The 15,207-nt window shown below is 42.4% G+C and overlaps 1 protein-coding gene across 2 annotated transcripts in view; it reads left to right on the top strand.

Moving 5' to 3' along the window:
* The window catches only part of CSMD2 (CUB and Sushi multiple domains 2), a 1,405,803-nt gene that overhangs the window by 1,199,691 nt on the left and 190,905 nt on the right, over positions 1–15,207 (top strand). For both annotated transcript variants that reach the window (XM_077296071.1, XM_077296070.1), the window contains one exon: positions 5,133–5,246. In XM_077296071.1, the coding sequence (XP_077152186.1) occupies positions 5,133–5,246 (114 nt within the window). The remainder of the gene's footprint in view (positions 1–5,132; positions 5,247–15,207) is intronic.

The following is a 15,207-nucleotide window of genomic DNA, read 5'->3' as shown; positions in this document are numbered from 1 at the left end:
ATTCAGTGATATCTAGGATGTGGGATTTTAGTGTTCCCTTTATTTTTTGAGCAGTGTATATAACTATCAATATATTGAGATGAAAAAACACTTTTTCTCATTTGTTTTTAGTGAATAAAAGTATAAAAGTAGCCGAACAGAATGAAAATATATAGATTTGAAATTACTGTTATCATACTGACCCAAAAAATATAATTGTCTTATCATTTACAGTACACTGCATAGTGGATGGCAGAAAAAAAAGTAATCATAAAAACAATTCTTGACCTCCTGATCATTTGTTATTTCTGGCTCCCAATAAGTAGAATAAGGCTATGTTAACACTTATGCTGTGCTCTGTGATCCAGTTAACAATTATGTAAGGATTTCACTGACTTTCATCTAAACCCCCATAAGAGGATTCTCCACTGTAACCATTCTTTATAATGGAGCAAGTGCAGGAGTTTGGACTCCGTCTGGCTTTTTTTTCAGCAGTGTCTGTCTTTTTTAGACATAAACAAAAATGTGATCGACCATGGGTTTGTGCATGCTTAACCCCTTAGTGACCAGGCCAAATTTTTTAAATCTGATATGTGTCACTTGACAGAGGCAATACCTCTGGAATGTTTCAACATATCTCTGTGATTTTTAGATTGCGCTTTCGTGACACATTATATTTTATGACAATGGTGAATTGGCATAGCAACTATCAGGACCACACAATCATGATCTCAGGGTGTCGATGGAGAGAGGGAGCATCAAGATGCTGTAGTCACTATTAACAGCAGAATCTAAGGGTTTAAAAAGCCATGGTCAGTGCCAAAACCTATCTTTACTGATACAGCAGGGTGTCAGCTGTAGTGTGCAGTTGACAGCTGCTGCATTTTCACTCATCGTGGGATGCTATATCTCAGGTCTTTTTTTGGTCGTATTGGCAGCCTCTAAGGGGCTAAAAAGATGAGACACCCCTGAAACAGAGGCCAAATAACTTTTGCCTTAAAAGTGATCCAAAATATGATATACTCCAAAGTGGTACTAATAAAAGCTGCCTTCAAGAGACTTTGTGGTTCGTTTTTTCCTATTACTCGCTGTGAAAATGAAAATTTGCAGTTAATTTAGCATTTCAGTGGTAAATAAATATACTTTTTTTTTTTTCATTTTTATGGCATAATGTAATACTCTGTAAGGCATCTGTGTTTGCTATATCCTTAGATGAAATCTTTAAGGGTGTAGTTTCCAAAATGGGGCTCCTGCTTTTCAGGGGCTCAGCAAATGGTTCCCACAATCCAAAGCTATGCCAAAAGCCAAATGGCACTCCTCCACTTCCTAGTCCAGCCATGTGCCCAAATAGTACTTTCCAACCACATATCGGGTATTGCCACATTAAGAAGAAATCACTTAAAGAGGTTATCCACTACAGTGTGTAGTGGGCAGATCGATATAAATATTGGAAATAAGGCTGTCTTCAAATAACTTGCGTTTCCAAATATGCCTGAGTGCTGTCCGCTAATCCCCATCATGTGACCCTTGATTACAGCTGCCTCTCATGTTCGGAGATGCCACGTCAACTTCCGGGACTGAATGTTGACCCAGTATCATCGAGGCGGGACCCAGTCTCCCTGATTGACTGTGCTGTGGGCAGTGTTTCACCACAATTCACAGCCCAGCATCGCGCGGGCTCTCTCCTGCACTGCTTTCATTAACAAAACGCAGCAAGCCTGCACGATGCTGGGCTGTAACTTGTGGTTTAATAAAATTTTAAATGTTTTAAAAAAATATATGGAAAACATCTATCTATATTTATGACTAACATAAAGTACAACATGTCACAAGAAAATAGGTTCATAATTATTTGAATATATGTAAACGTTTATCTAAGTTATTACCACATGAAGTGACATATGACACGTCAGATTTAAATATGGGGCTAGGTCACAAAGGCCAAAATTGTCTCCATCACTAAATAGTTAAGATGCTTTCCTACAAAGAACATTTATTGCCAATTCTGATAAATGTCTCCCATTACTCCTCAACATGTGCCCACGAACAAGCGCATTCCCTACCACTTAATTTGTTGAAGTATAAAGCAAGGAAGGATCGGTTAATAAATCTGTGAAGTGACAAGAAGTAAAACTTTGTTTCTAATCAAAACTGCTCTTTAATCGTAAAGATCTAAGAAGGGAAATAAAGAAAATGACTAGAAAATTGGAAAACACAAAGGCTGTTCTTTCCAGACTATGGCCCACTATTGATGAATTTGACCAACACACATAGCCACATCTTGTCCTACCCTACCTTCTCCCTAGATCCACCCATTTTGATAGAGGTGCAGTGAAAATACCAAAAGACAAAAAAAAATTGCCCAACTTTACGTCATATGAACATTTTGCAACTTTTCAAAGTGATTTACGCCGTTTTTTTTTAGAGTAAACGCTTTAACGTATCAGGGTCGAAGACTATACTTCAGAAGTTATCTAATATTTGTTCAACTTGTAACTATTCTTGAACAAAAATAAGTATCAGTATTTTTTTTTCTTTTAGTTGAATTGAAAAATCCTAAATTAGCATAATTCCATGATGTTCTACTGCGTGATCACCTACATAGACTTACTGTACCAGATGGAGACTGCTGGAAGAAGGCAGCATATTAATAGTACTCTATATTTGCTGTTTCCTTTAAGCTAGTAATGTCGAAGCACCACCCACTCATGAACCGTAACCTCACTTTGTGTAACATTATACCTAATTTTACCGCTGGAGGTAAATAAGTTTGCATGTTATTTGTAACATCTGCCATACGGAATCTCTTTTTGGCATCTTAAAAAACATAAAGCAGAAAAGAACATCATTAACAATATTTTGTAACAATTTTTACATGATCATGAAAGTCTTTTGATGTGCCATCCTGTAGAAAAAGACATGGACTGCACATCCAAAAATGATATGCTGGTCTAGTACAAATAAAATGTACAAAACTGAGCATGAGGTTCTATAGGTTAACATTCTGCTCAGACTGTATGAAGCCCACCGCCATGCCACTGCGAACTTCTCTGTGGGTCCCTAACTTTTTATAACCTTAAAGTGTCTGCCGCAGTGACAGTACACCAGCAGGGCGGTGACCTCGTGCCTCACAGCACCCATGTAGCAAGGTTGAGTCTCAATAATCCCAGACCACACCATCTTATAGGCACAACACTGCAGCAACAGTGGCACAAAGCACCAGCACCAAGTGAAAGGAGCTATAAAATTCACCTTCTACATGTTCTCAGGCTGTGATTTAAGTGCAAAAATAGGCGGATTCACTCCTGCAATCTCCTACTAATTAAAAACACCTTTGCCAAAGTTTTTTATACACTTTGCTATCCTCTGCAATCACATTCATTTTAAAGGGTTAGTCCCACATAGTACAACTTATTTATCACCTATCTACCTACCGAGCCGTTACTAAGGTTTCTCTTGATTAGTGAAGGTCCTAGCCATGAGACTTACTAACACAACTTATATCAACTATCTTGTGAGTTGTGATTCTGGAAAATAACCTTTAAGGCTTGATTCACACAATATTTATTTGCATACAGACTGTACAGACAAGCATGGAGTCCCTGTGGCTTAATAATATGCAGCCAAAGGCACTCAGTGAGCCACAGTATAGTGTATGAAATAATACCACCCACCGTATGACTTAAATGTGATAGAACGCAATATTATCTTCTTCCTGTTGGACATACGGAACTCAGCCTTAACATATTCTTTACATCAACCTGTAAAGTCAGAGGACTATGTGGGTACAGTAGAGGCCCATGGATTTTGTCCATAAGTGGCACATCTTGGTACCTTACTTGGTTCATTAACACTCACCTCGACTGGAGCCATGTGCTTGAGCTTTAATAATAAGATCTTAAAAATAAGACAAATAATATGTGATATATACTATCAGGCTTGCCAACTGTCCAGAAATTCCTGGACAGTGTGTAAAAATAGAGCACTTATTTACGCTGCCCGTAAAAAAAAGTGACGCGCCGGTGAATTTTTTGAAGCTGAGGAAACTTATACAGATTATTTTGACCATTATTATCATTATTTTACAGTTTACAGTCAATGCAGCTGATGTCTTCATATCAGAATTATGAGCTGTAGACATGGATCACTTATAATCATAATGATTTATTATGGTTATCCAATGTATCTGTAAAAAATATTGTCTCTCCATGATCTTTTGAGAAACTGTCCAGAAAAAATAGTCAAATTGACAACTGTGTGTACTATAATAAAAATAATATCAATGTGAAATGAACTAGGAGCTCCATCTATCTTCTTGGTATTGTGGAACTATCACTTTATAATGAGTTTTTAATATTATGCCAGAGTTTTTCTACTATAACTTGTGGGAATGCCGTTCTTTAGTTGATTTTTCTAGTGGTGAGAAAATCACTGAAAATATCTTCAAAGAGTGGTGATCCATGACAGCTATGAGCTAGGTGTCATATACTGTTGCATCGTTCATGACTGTTCTATTTGCTCGTAGACACATCTTTCACCAGCAGCCTTATCAAATATACCTAGTTTTCATATAAGGATCACGATGATTTTAAAAAAATGCTATTCTCGCTGCTAAATCTCTGAAAAGCAAATGAAAGTTTCAAGGCTTGATCATTTCTAAGGCTTTAGATGTTTCTTGGTATTTATAGTAAATCTCGCCCATTACAGAGTGAATGCTGCTATTTCAATTAGTTCATTTCGATGCTGCGCTTTATTGCTCTAATGCCGCTGACTGTTTGTCTTTCCCTCACAAGCATTGCATTGAATTAAAGGCTTTAATATTTGTGTTTAGCAAATTCTTAACAATATCTAAGAGAGCAAGAATGATTTGTGCAGTTTTGTTCACCCATATACTCAGAAATATCTAGATATAAAGCTGAAATGAACAATTCTTATGCAATACCAATGAACTTTTGACATGAATCCAGAAACAAATGGATTGTAAAGCATGTCATATATAGTATGAGTTTCCAGTATATACTGTCAAAATGTAAAATTCAGCGGATCATTTTCTCATGAGTTACTGGTAATTTGGTTGAGCATTCCATGTATGATAATGCTTGTCTTAACCAGCTGTAGATTAGAATTATAACGTGTGTCCTACTCTCTTGCAGTGGTTTTTGGTCAGTTCACCTTCTTCCAAACAGCCCTTAACGATGTAGTCGAAGTCCATGATGGGCCCAATGAACAAGCTCGTCTTCTCAGCTCTCTTTCTGGATCCCACACTGGTATGAGGCTGCATGACCTAAAAAAATATTTTGTTTAATGCATTTGGATTAAGAATAGTGAACTGGACATGCGAAGGATAAAATATCGAATTCTAATTTCTAATTCTAATATTCTAATTTTATTTTTTCAGTAAAATTCCAGATTTATATGATGAATGTGTGTATAAAAAGTAATTCAACAATATATTACTGCTTATCCCAAACTTGGATTATCACATGGATAGTTTTAAAAGTTTTAGGCTGCCATGTCTGAGGTCTGCATAAAGTACTGTCAGATACCCTATGTCACAGCTAATATAAGGGTATCATGGCTCGAGCTTAATGATGTCTGAAGTCTTCTCAATGGGGTGCACAAGCTCAGGAATCCTGTGTATTCATTGGCTACAGGTTCCCCTCACCGACCTACTGCACTGTAAGGTGGCTATCAGACACCTAGTGGTTGGGAGATAAACATGAAGTAATGCATTAGTACATATAGGACTAAAAGGGGTTAATCGGCCATGACAGATTGATTGTGAGCAGCAGATTGTTAGGTGTCGAGTTCCTGCCTCTGCAGGGGGAATCTCAAACCATGTCCGCTGTGGTCTCCCATTCTGCTCCAGCCGCAGCAGAGCCTGCTCAGCGGAGATGTCGGTCCCAACGCCTGGCTGGGACAGATACTGATGCCCTTCCAGGTTCAGCCATTATAACCAGTACTGTTTGGCAGCAAGCAGGCGCTCCTGGGACTAAGTCCTGCTTTTCTCCTTCTGAGCATTCCCAAGGGAAGACCTCTCATTGGAGGTCAGGGGTCACATGCTAAGGTCCTGTAGGTCCACTAGGAAGGTCCTGGAGAGCTACAACTATAAAAGGTTTGCATGGCCGCACGGCCATGCACTAGTATCATTTGTGTTTGGTTGTTGCCAGTGGGTATTCTTCCACTCAGTTCATATGTGGTGTGAGTCTGTTTAGTTTGGGGCTGTACACTCAGGCAGGCAGCTAGTGTCAATGGGGGCAATTAGCCTTGGCTTAGCATCTGGTTCCTTCATGTGTGCGGTTAGCACAGAAGAGTTCCAGAGCAAGCACAACCCTAGTTAGGGTATTATTCCGTGTACAGTGCAACATTGTGAGGCAACAGAGCTCGCTTTCATTTCACATGGGGTGAAGTTTAACCCACATGTGAGCTCAGTGTCCATCCACCATTACTTTGCAGCAGGTATCTCTGCACGGTGGACCCCGGGCTGCGAACGCACCTCGTATTAATGTCTCTATTACTTGGTGCGTTCCGCTAGCCCTAACACAGATGAGTTGGGAGCGAATGCTACTCACCATATCTCCACCCCTGGGTGTCGTTCATTGTGTATATTTAGAGCTGTTTGTCTAAGGCTACTTTCACACATCCGTCTTTCACCGTCAGGCTCAATCCGGCACATTTTGAAAAAACTGGATCCGGCGAAAGATGCCGCTGGATCCGATTTTTTCCCATAGTCTTGATATAGCGCCGGATGACCTTACGTTTCATCTGGTTTTTGCTGGATTCAGCAAAAATGTCGTTTCTGGCGTCTGCAAAAAACGTACACAGTAATGTTTTTTATCTCCAGCGAAAAAGCCACAAACACCAGATCTCCTGGCTTCCGGCTTTTTGCTAGAATGGAAGCCTATGGGAGCTGGAAGGTGCTGGATCCAGAAAATGACGGATTCTGGCACCGGATTCCGTTTTTTTTAAACTGAGCATGCTTCAATTTTTTTTTTTCATCCAATTATCTGGATATGCTAGTCGGATCCATCGCAAAAACGGATCCGTCGCATCAGTTTTTCACAATCTGTGATGGATCCATTTTTTTCAAGAATAGATGGATTGTGCCTGCCGGCAAAAACCTGATGTGTGAAAGTAGCCTTACACATGTCTGTGTGAATGGAGTTGTGTAGATCTCCTGGATTGCGTGCCTTTGCTGAAGGACTAAGAAGTTGAACTCTAAGCCAGGTGGGCTAATAAGCACTACTGTATGGACTTTGTTTTATGTTGTTCTTTGAGCCAGACAAGGGCTGTATTTGAGTTGCCTGTAATGTGGTTCATGAAGACTGCAATAAACCAGCCAGACTTTAAATAGAAAAGGTTCCTGTAATACCTCAGATTGTTCCCAAGTGAGTAGCATTGTTACAGCGCAATAATAAAAAGGTGAGATGATAATAATAGAAAGTTATCAATCAACAGCGGGAGGGTGTGAGTGATACAGAAGTAATTCCAAGGACATGAATGCTGAGGAATCCATAATGACAAGTAAACAGCAGAAATCAGTAACTAATTGCTGCTGTTAGATAGGACTTCATTAACCAGGTGACCGATGCCCTTTTAGTACTGGTCATATTTCTTAGTTTCTTGAAATGTTCACGTGTAAATGTATTTCCATGGAGAAAAAAAATCACAGGTTTAATTATTCAACATAAAAATGCAATACCTTTGTACATGCATTGTACTACTAATCTTATCGTAAATCTGAGTTGCAATCTGTGTCATAGTCTAGACCCACACTTACAATTTTGCCTGCTTCAGAGCAAAAATTTCCCAGTATACTCATCTTTCTCTGGTAATTTGCTTTCCATGAAATGTAATCTTCTAGTATGCATAAGACAGGGTACTGTTCGCTTTAACACAGGATTTTAGTTAAACTATTAGGCTATTTCATACTTTGTAGGCACATGGAAAATCTCCTGATGAATAAGCAAAATGTATGACCCATAAAAAAAGTCATACATCATAAAAACATAGATTTAGTGTGCTATACTGTTTGGTAGGTTCTCATCATATTAAAAAGAACCTGACACTTGCCATAATGTAATTTACCTGATGCAAATGCCACTGTTCCACTGAATCTGGCATTGTTTTTTCTTTTGCTTATACATCTCTCAATTTCTGAAATAAGGCCCTCTCGTCCCTATTTCTAAATCTGCTGGGTGTGGTCCTCAACATTACTAACTTTAAGGGCTTGTTCACACTTTGCAGATTTTGCTGCGGATTTTTCCGCAGTGGACTTGGAAAAACCGCTGCGGTTTTCACTGCGGATTTTCCTGCGGTTTCTTCTGCGGATTCCTCTGCGGGTTTTCAACTGCACTTTCCTATTGGTGCATGTTGAAAACCGCTGCGGAATCCGCAGAAAGAAGTGACATGCTCCTTCTTTTTTTCCGCAGCAATTACGCACGGTTTTTAAAGGGATTTTCCACAATGTGGGCACAGCGGTTTTTGTTTTCCATAGGGTAACATTGTACTGTACCCTGCATGGAAAACTGCTGCGGATCCGCAGCAAAAACCGCAAAGTGTGAACATAGCCTATGCGTGTTCTTGAGGAACCCTCCTTGTCGGCTAAAAAGACTACAATTTAAATATCTCAAGAATGGAGAAGCTCAAAAATAAAAAAAAATGCTTTTTGTATGCATGGCAAGTGACAAGTTCTCTTTACAGTTATACCAAGAACTTTTCCTAGAGTTTACGTCAGAAGTGCACTAGGAACATTGGGCCAGATTCATTAAGACTGATGTTGTGCGTGCCAGTCTTCATAAAGCAAGCACTGCATTAAAATGCGCTTAATTCATTAAAAGGCCTGTGTGCTTCCTCCGTGATTGCTTCCAAGCTGCACCTGGTGTACCTTTCTAGTGTAATTTAATCACTAAAGAGGTGAAAATTTTAATGAATTTGCCAGGTCTGTTTTGGTGGAGCTGACCAGGACCAGTGTAAAAAAGCTAAATTTTGGCACAAAAACTTTGATGAATGAGGTACTTAGACACGTTGAAGTCAAACGCTCCTGATTCATTAAGATGTGCACACCTCATAATGAATCAGGCGCAACTGATAAGTGGCATGTGCTTTCGTGTGCCTCGCCAGAAACCTTACTCTAATCAGGTACTGGAATAAGATTTCTCAAGTAAGGAACACCACAGCACTAGGGTTGAGCGACTTTCATTTTTTTAAGATCGAGTAGGGTTTTGGGAAACCCGATTTTGTCCAGAGTCGAGTCGAGTGCAGTCGGCCGATTATCGCTAAAAGTCGGGGATCGACCGAAACACAAAACCCAATGCAAGTCAATGGGGAAGCATAGTCGGCAGTGAGTGGAGGCCAGGAAAACACCTACAGTGCCCATTTTAATGCCAAAAACATCCATTCTTGTTTCTGAAGCTTGCCAATCTTAATTAACTGTATAATAATAGTTGGGCATAGGGAATTGGGGGAAAGTTGTGGGGGGAGTAGGGCTGGCTCAAGTTTTTCGTGGGCCCAGGAAATGCGGACTACGTCACGGCGGTGTTGCAGGGAAAGGTAAGTATTTAAAAGTTGCAAGTGCTGTGATCCTGAGCAAGCAGGGGGGGGCCCACTCGTTCGCATTGCCACTGGCACAGGGCCCCTCAAAGTACGGCGGTGTGTTTGCATGGCGGGGGCGCCTCCCACCAGCAGCGACACTTTTGCGTACTCTGAGGGGCCCTGTGCCAGTGACGTCGCCAACGAGTATGCCCCCCCACCTGATGAAGGAACCTGCACTTTCATCTGCACCTTCCTCTTTGTCCCTGTGTAAGGTGGTATAACATGCGGGAAGGGGAACCTTACTTTCAGCAGGGACAGATTCTGGCTGTGTAGAGTACAAGGGGAATGTAGTGGTCTAGGTCAATGTACCAGCAGACTCATTTAGCAGTGGCTGGGCAATGGGCAGGATGAGGAGGAAACAGATATAGGGCCAAAGAATAAAGTAGGCTACATGCAGTTCAAAATTGGTAACAGGACTAAACAGGCGGCATTGCTTTGTTCAGTGGAGTAGCAAACCCAAGAGCAGCAGACACTGTTTCAAGGGCCTAACCACACTAGTAGGCCAAATGCAGTTTAATATCTGATAGTATAGGGCGAAAGCCAGAATGTGGAAGCTCAGCTTTGTTCAGTTGAGGACAACACCAGGGAGGGGCAGACACCTTTAGTAGGCCGGAAAAGCCTATTGCATTTTTTAAAATGGTAATTTGGAGCAGAAGGTTGAAGCTCAGCTTTATTTAGTTGAGGGCAACACCAGGGAGGGGCAGAAGCCGTTAGTAGGCCCTAACCACCATTTTTTTTTTAAAAACCACTTAATGAGAGCCGGAAGGTTGAAGCTCAGCTTTATTTAGTTGAGGACAACACCAGGCAGGGGCACACAGACAGACACCTTTAGTAGGCCGGAAAAGCCTATTGCATTTTTCAAAATGGTAATTTGGAGCAGAAGGTTGAAGCTCAGCTTTATTTAGTTGAGGACAACACCAGGCAGGGGCACACAGACAGACACCTTTAGTAGGCCGGAAAAGCCTATTGCATTTTTCAAAATGGTAATTTGGAGCAGAAGGTTGAAGCTCAGCTTTATTTAGTTGAGGGCAACACCAGGGAGGGGCAGAAGCCGTTAGTAGGCCCTAACCACCATTTTTTTTTTTTAAAACCACTTAATGAGAGCCGGAAGGTTGAAGCTCAGCTTTATTTAGTTGAGGACAACACCAGGGAGGGGCAGAAGCCGTTAGTAGGCCCTAACCACCATTTTTTTTTTTAAAACCACTTAATGAGAGCCGGAAGGTTGAAGCTCAGCTTTATTTAGTTGAGGACAACACCAGGCAGGGGCACACAGACAGACACCTTTAGTAGGCCGGAAAAGCCTATTGCATTTTTCAAAATGGTAATTTGGAGCAGAAGGTTGAAGCTCAGCTTTATTTAGTTGAGGGCAACACCAGGCAGGGGCACACAGACAGACACCTTTAGTAGGCCGGAAAAGCCTATTGCATTTTTCAAAATGGTAATTTGGAGCAGAAGGTTGAAGCTCAGCTTTATTTAGTTGAGGGCAACACCAGGGAGGGGCAGAAGCCGTTAGTAGGCCCTAACCACCATTTTTTTTTTTTTAAACCACTTAATGAGAGCCGGAAGGTTGAAGCTCAGCTTTATTTAGTTGAGGACAACACCAGGGAGGGGCAGAAGCCGTTAGTAGGCCCTAACCACCATTTTTTTTTTTTAAAACCACTTAATGAGAGCCGGAAGGTTGAAGCTCAGCTTTATTTAGTTGAGGACAACACCAGGGAGGGGCAGAAGCCGTTAGTAGGCCCTAACCACCATTTTTTTTTTTTAAAACCACTTAATGAGAGCCGGAAGGTTGAAGCTCAGCTTTATTTAGTTGAGGACAACACCAGGGAGGGGCAGAAGCCGTTAGTAGGCCCTAACCACCATTTTTTTTTTTAAAACCACTTAATGAGAGCCGGAAGGTTGAAGCTCAGCTTTATTTAGTTGAGGACAACACCAGGGAGGGGCAGAAGCCGTTAGTAGGCCCTAACCACCATTTTTTTTTTTAAAACCACTTAATGAGAGCCGGAAGGTTGAAGCTCAGCTTTATTTAGTTGAGGACAACACCAGGCAGGGGCACACAGACAGACACCTTTAGTAGGCCGGAAAAGCCTATTGCATTTTTCAAAATGGTAATTTGGAGCAGAAGGTTGAAGCTCAGCTTTATTTAGTTGAGGGCAACACCAGGCAGGGGCACACAGACAGACACCTTTAGTAGGCCGGAAAAGCCTATTGCATTTTTTAAAATGGTAATTTGGAGCAGAAGGTTGAAGCTCAGCTTTATTTAGTTGAGGACAACACCAGGCAGGGGCACACAGACAGACACCTTTAGTAGGCCGGAAAAGCCTATTGCATTTTTCAAAATGGTAATTTGGAGCAGAAGGTTGAAGCTCAGCTTTATTTAGTTGAGGGCAACACCAGGCAGGGGCACACAGACAGACACCTTTAGTAGGCCGGAAAAGCCTATTGCATTTTTCAAAATGGTAATTTGGAGCAGAAGGTTGAAGCTCAGCTTTATTTAGTTGAGGGCAACACCAGGGAGGGGCAGAAGCCGTTAGTAGGCCCTAACCACCATTTTTTTTTTTTAAAACCACTTAATGAGAGCCGGAAGGTTGAAGCTCAGCTTTATTTAGTTGAGGACAACACCAGGCAGGGGCACACAGACAGACACCTTTAGTAGGCCGGAAAAGCCTATTGCATTTTTCAAAATGGTAATTTGGAGCAGAAGGTTGAAGCTCAGCTTTATTTAGTTGAGGGCAACACCAGGCAGGGGCACACAGACAGACACCTTTAGTAGGCCGGAAAAGCCTATTGCATTTTTCAAAATGGTAATTTGGAGCAGAAGGTTGAAGCTCAGCTTTATTTAGTTGAGGGCAACACCAGGGAGGGGCAGAAGCCGTTAGTAGGCCCTAACCACAATTTTTTTTTTTAAAACCACTTAATGAGAGCCGGAAGGTTGAAGCTCAGCTTTATTTAGTTGAGGACAACACCAGGCAGGGGCACACAGACAGACACCTTTAGTAGGCCGGAAAAGCCTATTGCATTTTTCAAAATGGTAATTTGGAGCAGAAGGTTGAAGCTCAGCTTTATTTAGTTGAGGGCAACACCAGGCAGGGGCACACAGACAGACACCTTTAGTAGGCCGGAAAAGCCTATTGCATTTTTTAAAATGGTAATTTGGAGCAGAAGGTTGAAGCTCAGCTTTATTTAGTTGAGGACAACACCAGGCAGGGGCACACAGACAGACACCTTTAGTAGGCCGGAAAAGCCTATTGCATTTTTCAAAATGGTAATTTGGAGCAGAAGGTTGAAGCTCAGCTTTATTTAGTTGAGGGCAACACCAGGGAGGGGCAGAAGCCGTTAGTAGGCCCTAACCAAAGTTGAAGGCCAAATGCAGTTTAATTTCTGATACTATAGGCCGAAAGCCAGAAGGTGGAAGCTCCGATTTAGACAGTGGAGGACAATTTGAATTAGGGACTGCAGACAGACTTAGTAGGCTGTCCCCTGTGGACCATGCATCCACCACATTAACCCATTGCGCCGTAATGGACACGTAATCTTCCGTGGCCATGCCTACAGGTCCATGCGTCTGTTGTCAGGTGCACCTTTGTACTCACAGATTGCCAGAGTGCATGGACAATGCGGTCTTCTACATGCTGGTGGAGGGTTGGGATGGCTTTTCTCGCAAAAGAAGTGTCGACTGGTTAGCTTGTAGCGTGGTACAGCGTAGTCCATCATGGCCTTATTAATAGTAAATAAAATATATAACTAGGCTCTATGAACTTTTAAATAGGTTCCAGGGGTACACGGGCAGCATTGGTGTGGTCAGTGGAGGAGTATTGCAAGTAGGGGCTGCAGACAGGCTATCAAAGGCCTAAAATAACAAACAGTAGGCAGTCATGGCAGTTTTACATCGGTTACATGGATACACAGGCAGGCACTCCAGGCAGCATTGTGGTCAGTGGAGGAGTATTGCAAGTAGGGGCCGCAGACAGGCTATCAAAGGCCTAAAATAACAAACAATAGGCTCATGGCAGTTTTACAGCGGTTACATGGATACACGGGCAGGCAACTTGGTGGTGGTGAGTGGAGGAGTATTTAAAGTAGGGACCGCAGACAGGCTATCAAAGGCCTAAAATAACAAACAATAGGCTCATGGCAGTTTTACAGCGGTTACATGGATACACGGGCAGGCAGCTTGGTGGTGGTGAGTGGAGGAGTATTTAAAGTAGGGACCGCAGACAGGCTATCAAAGGCCTAAAATAACAAACAATAGGCTTATGGCAGTTTTACAGCGGTTACATGGATACACGGGCAGGCAGCTTGGTGGTCAGTGGAGGAGTATTTAAAGTAGGGACCGCAGACAGGCTATCAAAGGCCTAACATAACAAACAATAGGCTCATGGCAGTTTTACAGCGGTTACATGGATACACGGGCAGGCAGCTTGGTGGTGGTGAGTGGAGGAGTATTTAAAGTAGGGACCGCAGACAGGCTATCAAAGGCCTAAAATAACAAACAATAGGCTCATGGCAGTTTTACAGCGGTTACATGGATACACGGGCAGGCAGCTTGGTGGTCAGTGGAGGAGTATTTAAAGTAGGGACCGCAGACAGGCTTCAAAGGCCTAACATAAGAAAATGGGCTGGCTGTAGGCACTTTATAATTGGTTCCAGGGGTACACGGGCAGCAGTGGTCTGGTCAGTGGAGGACTAGTGGAAGGAGGGACCGCAGACAGGCTTCAAAGGCCTAAAATAACAAACAATAGGCTCATGGCAGTTTTACAGCGGTTACATGGATACACGGGCAGGCAGCTTGGTGGTGAGTGGAGGAGTATTTAAAGTAGGGACCGCAGACAGGCTATCAAAGGCCTAAAATAACAAACAATAGGCTTATGGCAGTTTTACAGCGGTTACATGGATACACGGGCAGGCAGCTTGGTGGTCAGTGGAGGAGTATTTAAAGTAGGGACCGCAGACAGGCTATCAAAGGCCTAACATAACAAACAATAGGCTCATGGCAGTTTTACAGCGGTTACATGGATACACGGGCAGGCAGCTTGGTGGTGGTGAGTGGAGGAGTATTTAAAGTAGGGACCGCAGACAGGCTATCAAAGGCCTAAAATAACAAACAATAGGCTCATGGCAGTTTTACAGCGGTTACATGGATACACGGGCAGGCAGCTTGGTGGTCAGTGGAGGAGTATTTAAAGTAGGGACCGCAGACAGGCTTCAAAGGCCTAACATAAGAAAATGGGCTGGCTGTAGGCACTTTATAATTGGTTCCAGGGGTACACGGGCAGCAGTGGTCTGGTCAGTGGAGGACTAGTGGAAGGAGGGACCGCAGACAGGCTTCAAAGGCCTAAAATAACAAACAATAGGCTCATGGCAGTTTTACAGCGGTTACATGGATACACGGGCAGGCAGCTTGGTGGTCAGTGGAGGAGTATTTAAAGTAGGGACCGCAGACAGGCTTCAAAGGCCTAACATAAGAAAATGGGCTGGCTGTAGGCACTTTATAATTGGTTCCAGGGGTACACGGGCAGCAGTGGTCTGGTCAGTGGAGGAGTATTTAAAGTAGGGACCGCAGACAGGCTATCAAAGGCCTAAAATAACAAACAATAGGCTTATGGCAGTTTTACAGCGGTTACATGGATACAC

Source organism: Ranitomeya variabilis, chromosome 3, assembly GCF_051348905.1.
Source record: "Ranitomeya variabilis isolate aRanVar5 chromosome 3, aRanVar5.hap1, whole genome shotgun sequence".
In the NCBI taxonomy this organism is placed as follows: domain Eukaryota; kingdom Metazoa; phylum Chordata; class Amphibia; order Anura; family Dendrobatidae; genus Ranitomeya; species Ranitomeya variabilis.
The sequence above is the reverse complement of the archived record's forward strand: the minus strand, read 5'-3'. Positions and strand labels throughout refer to the sequence as shown.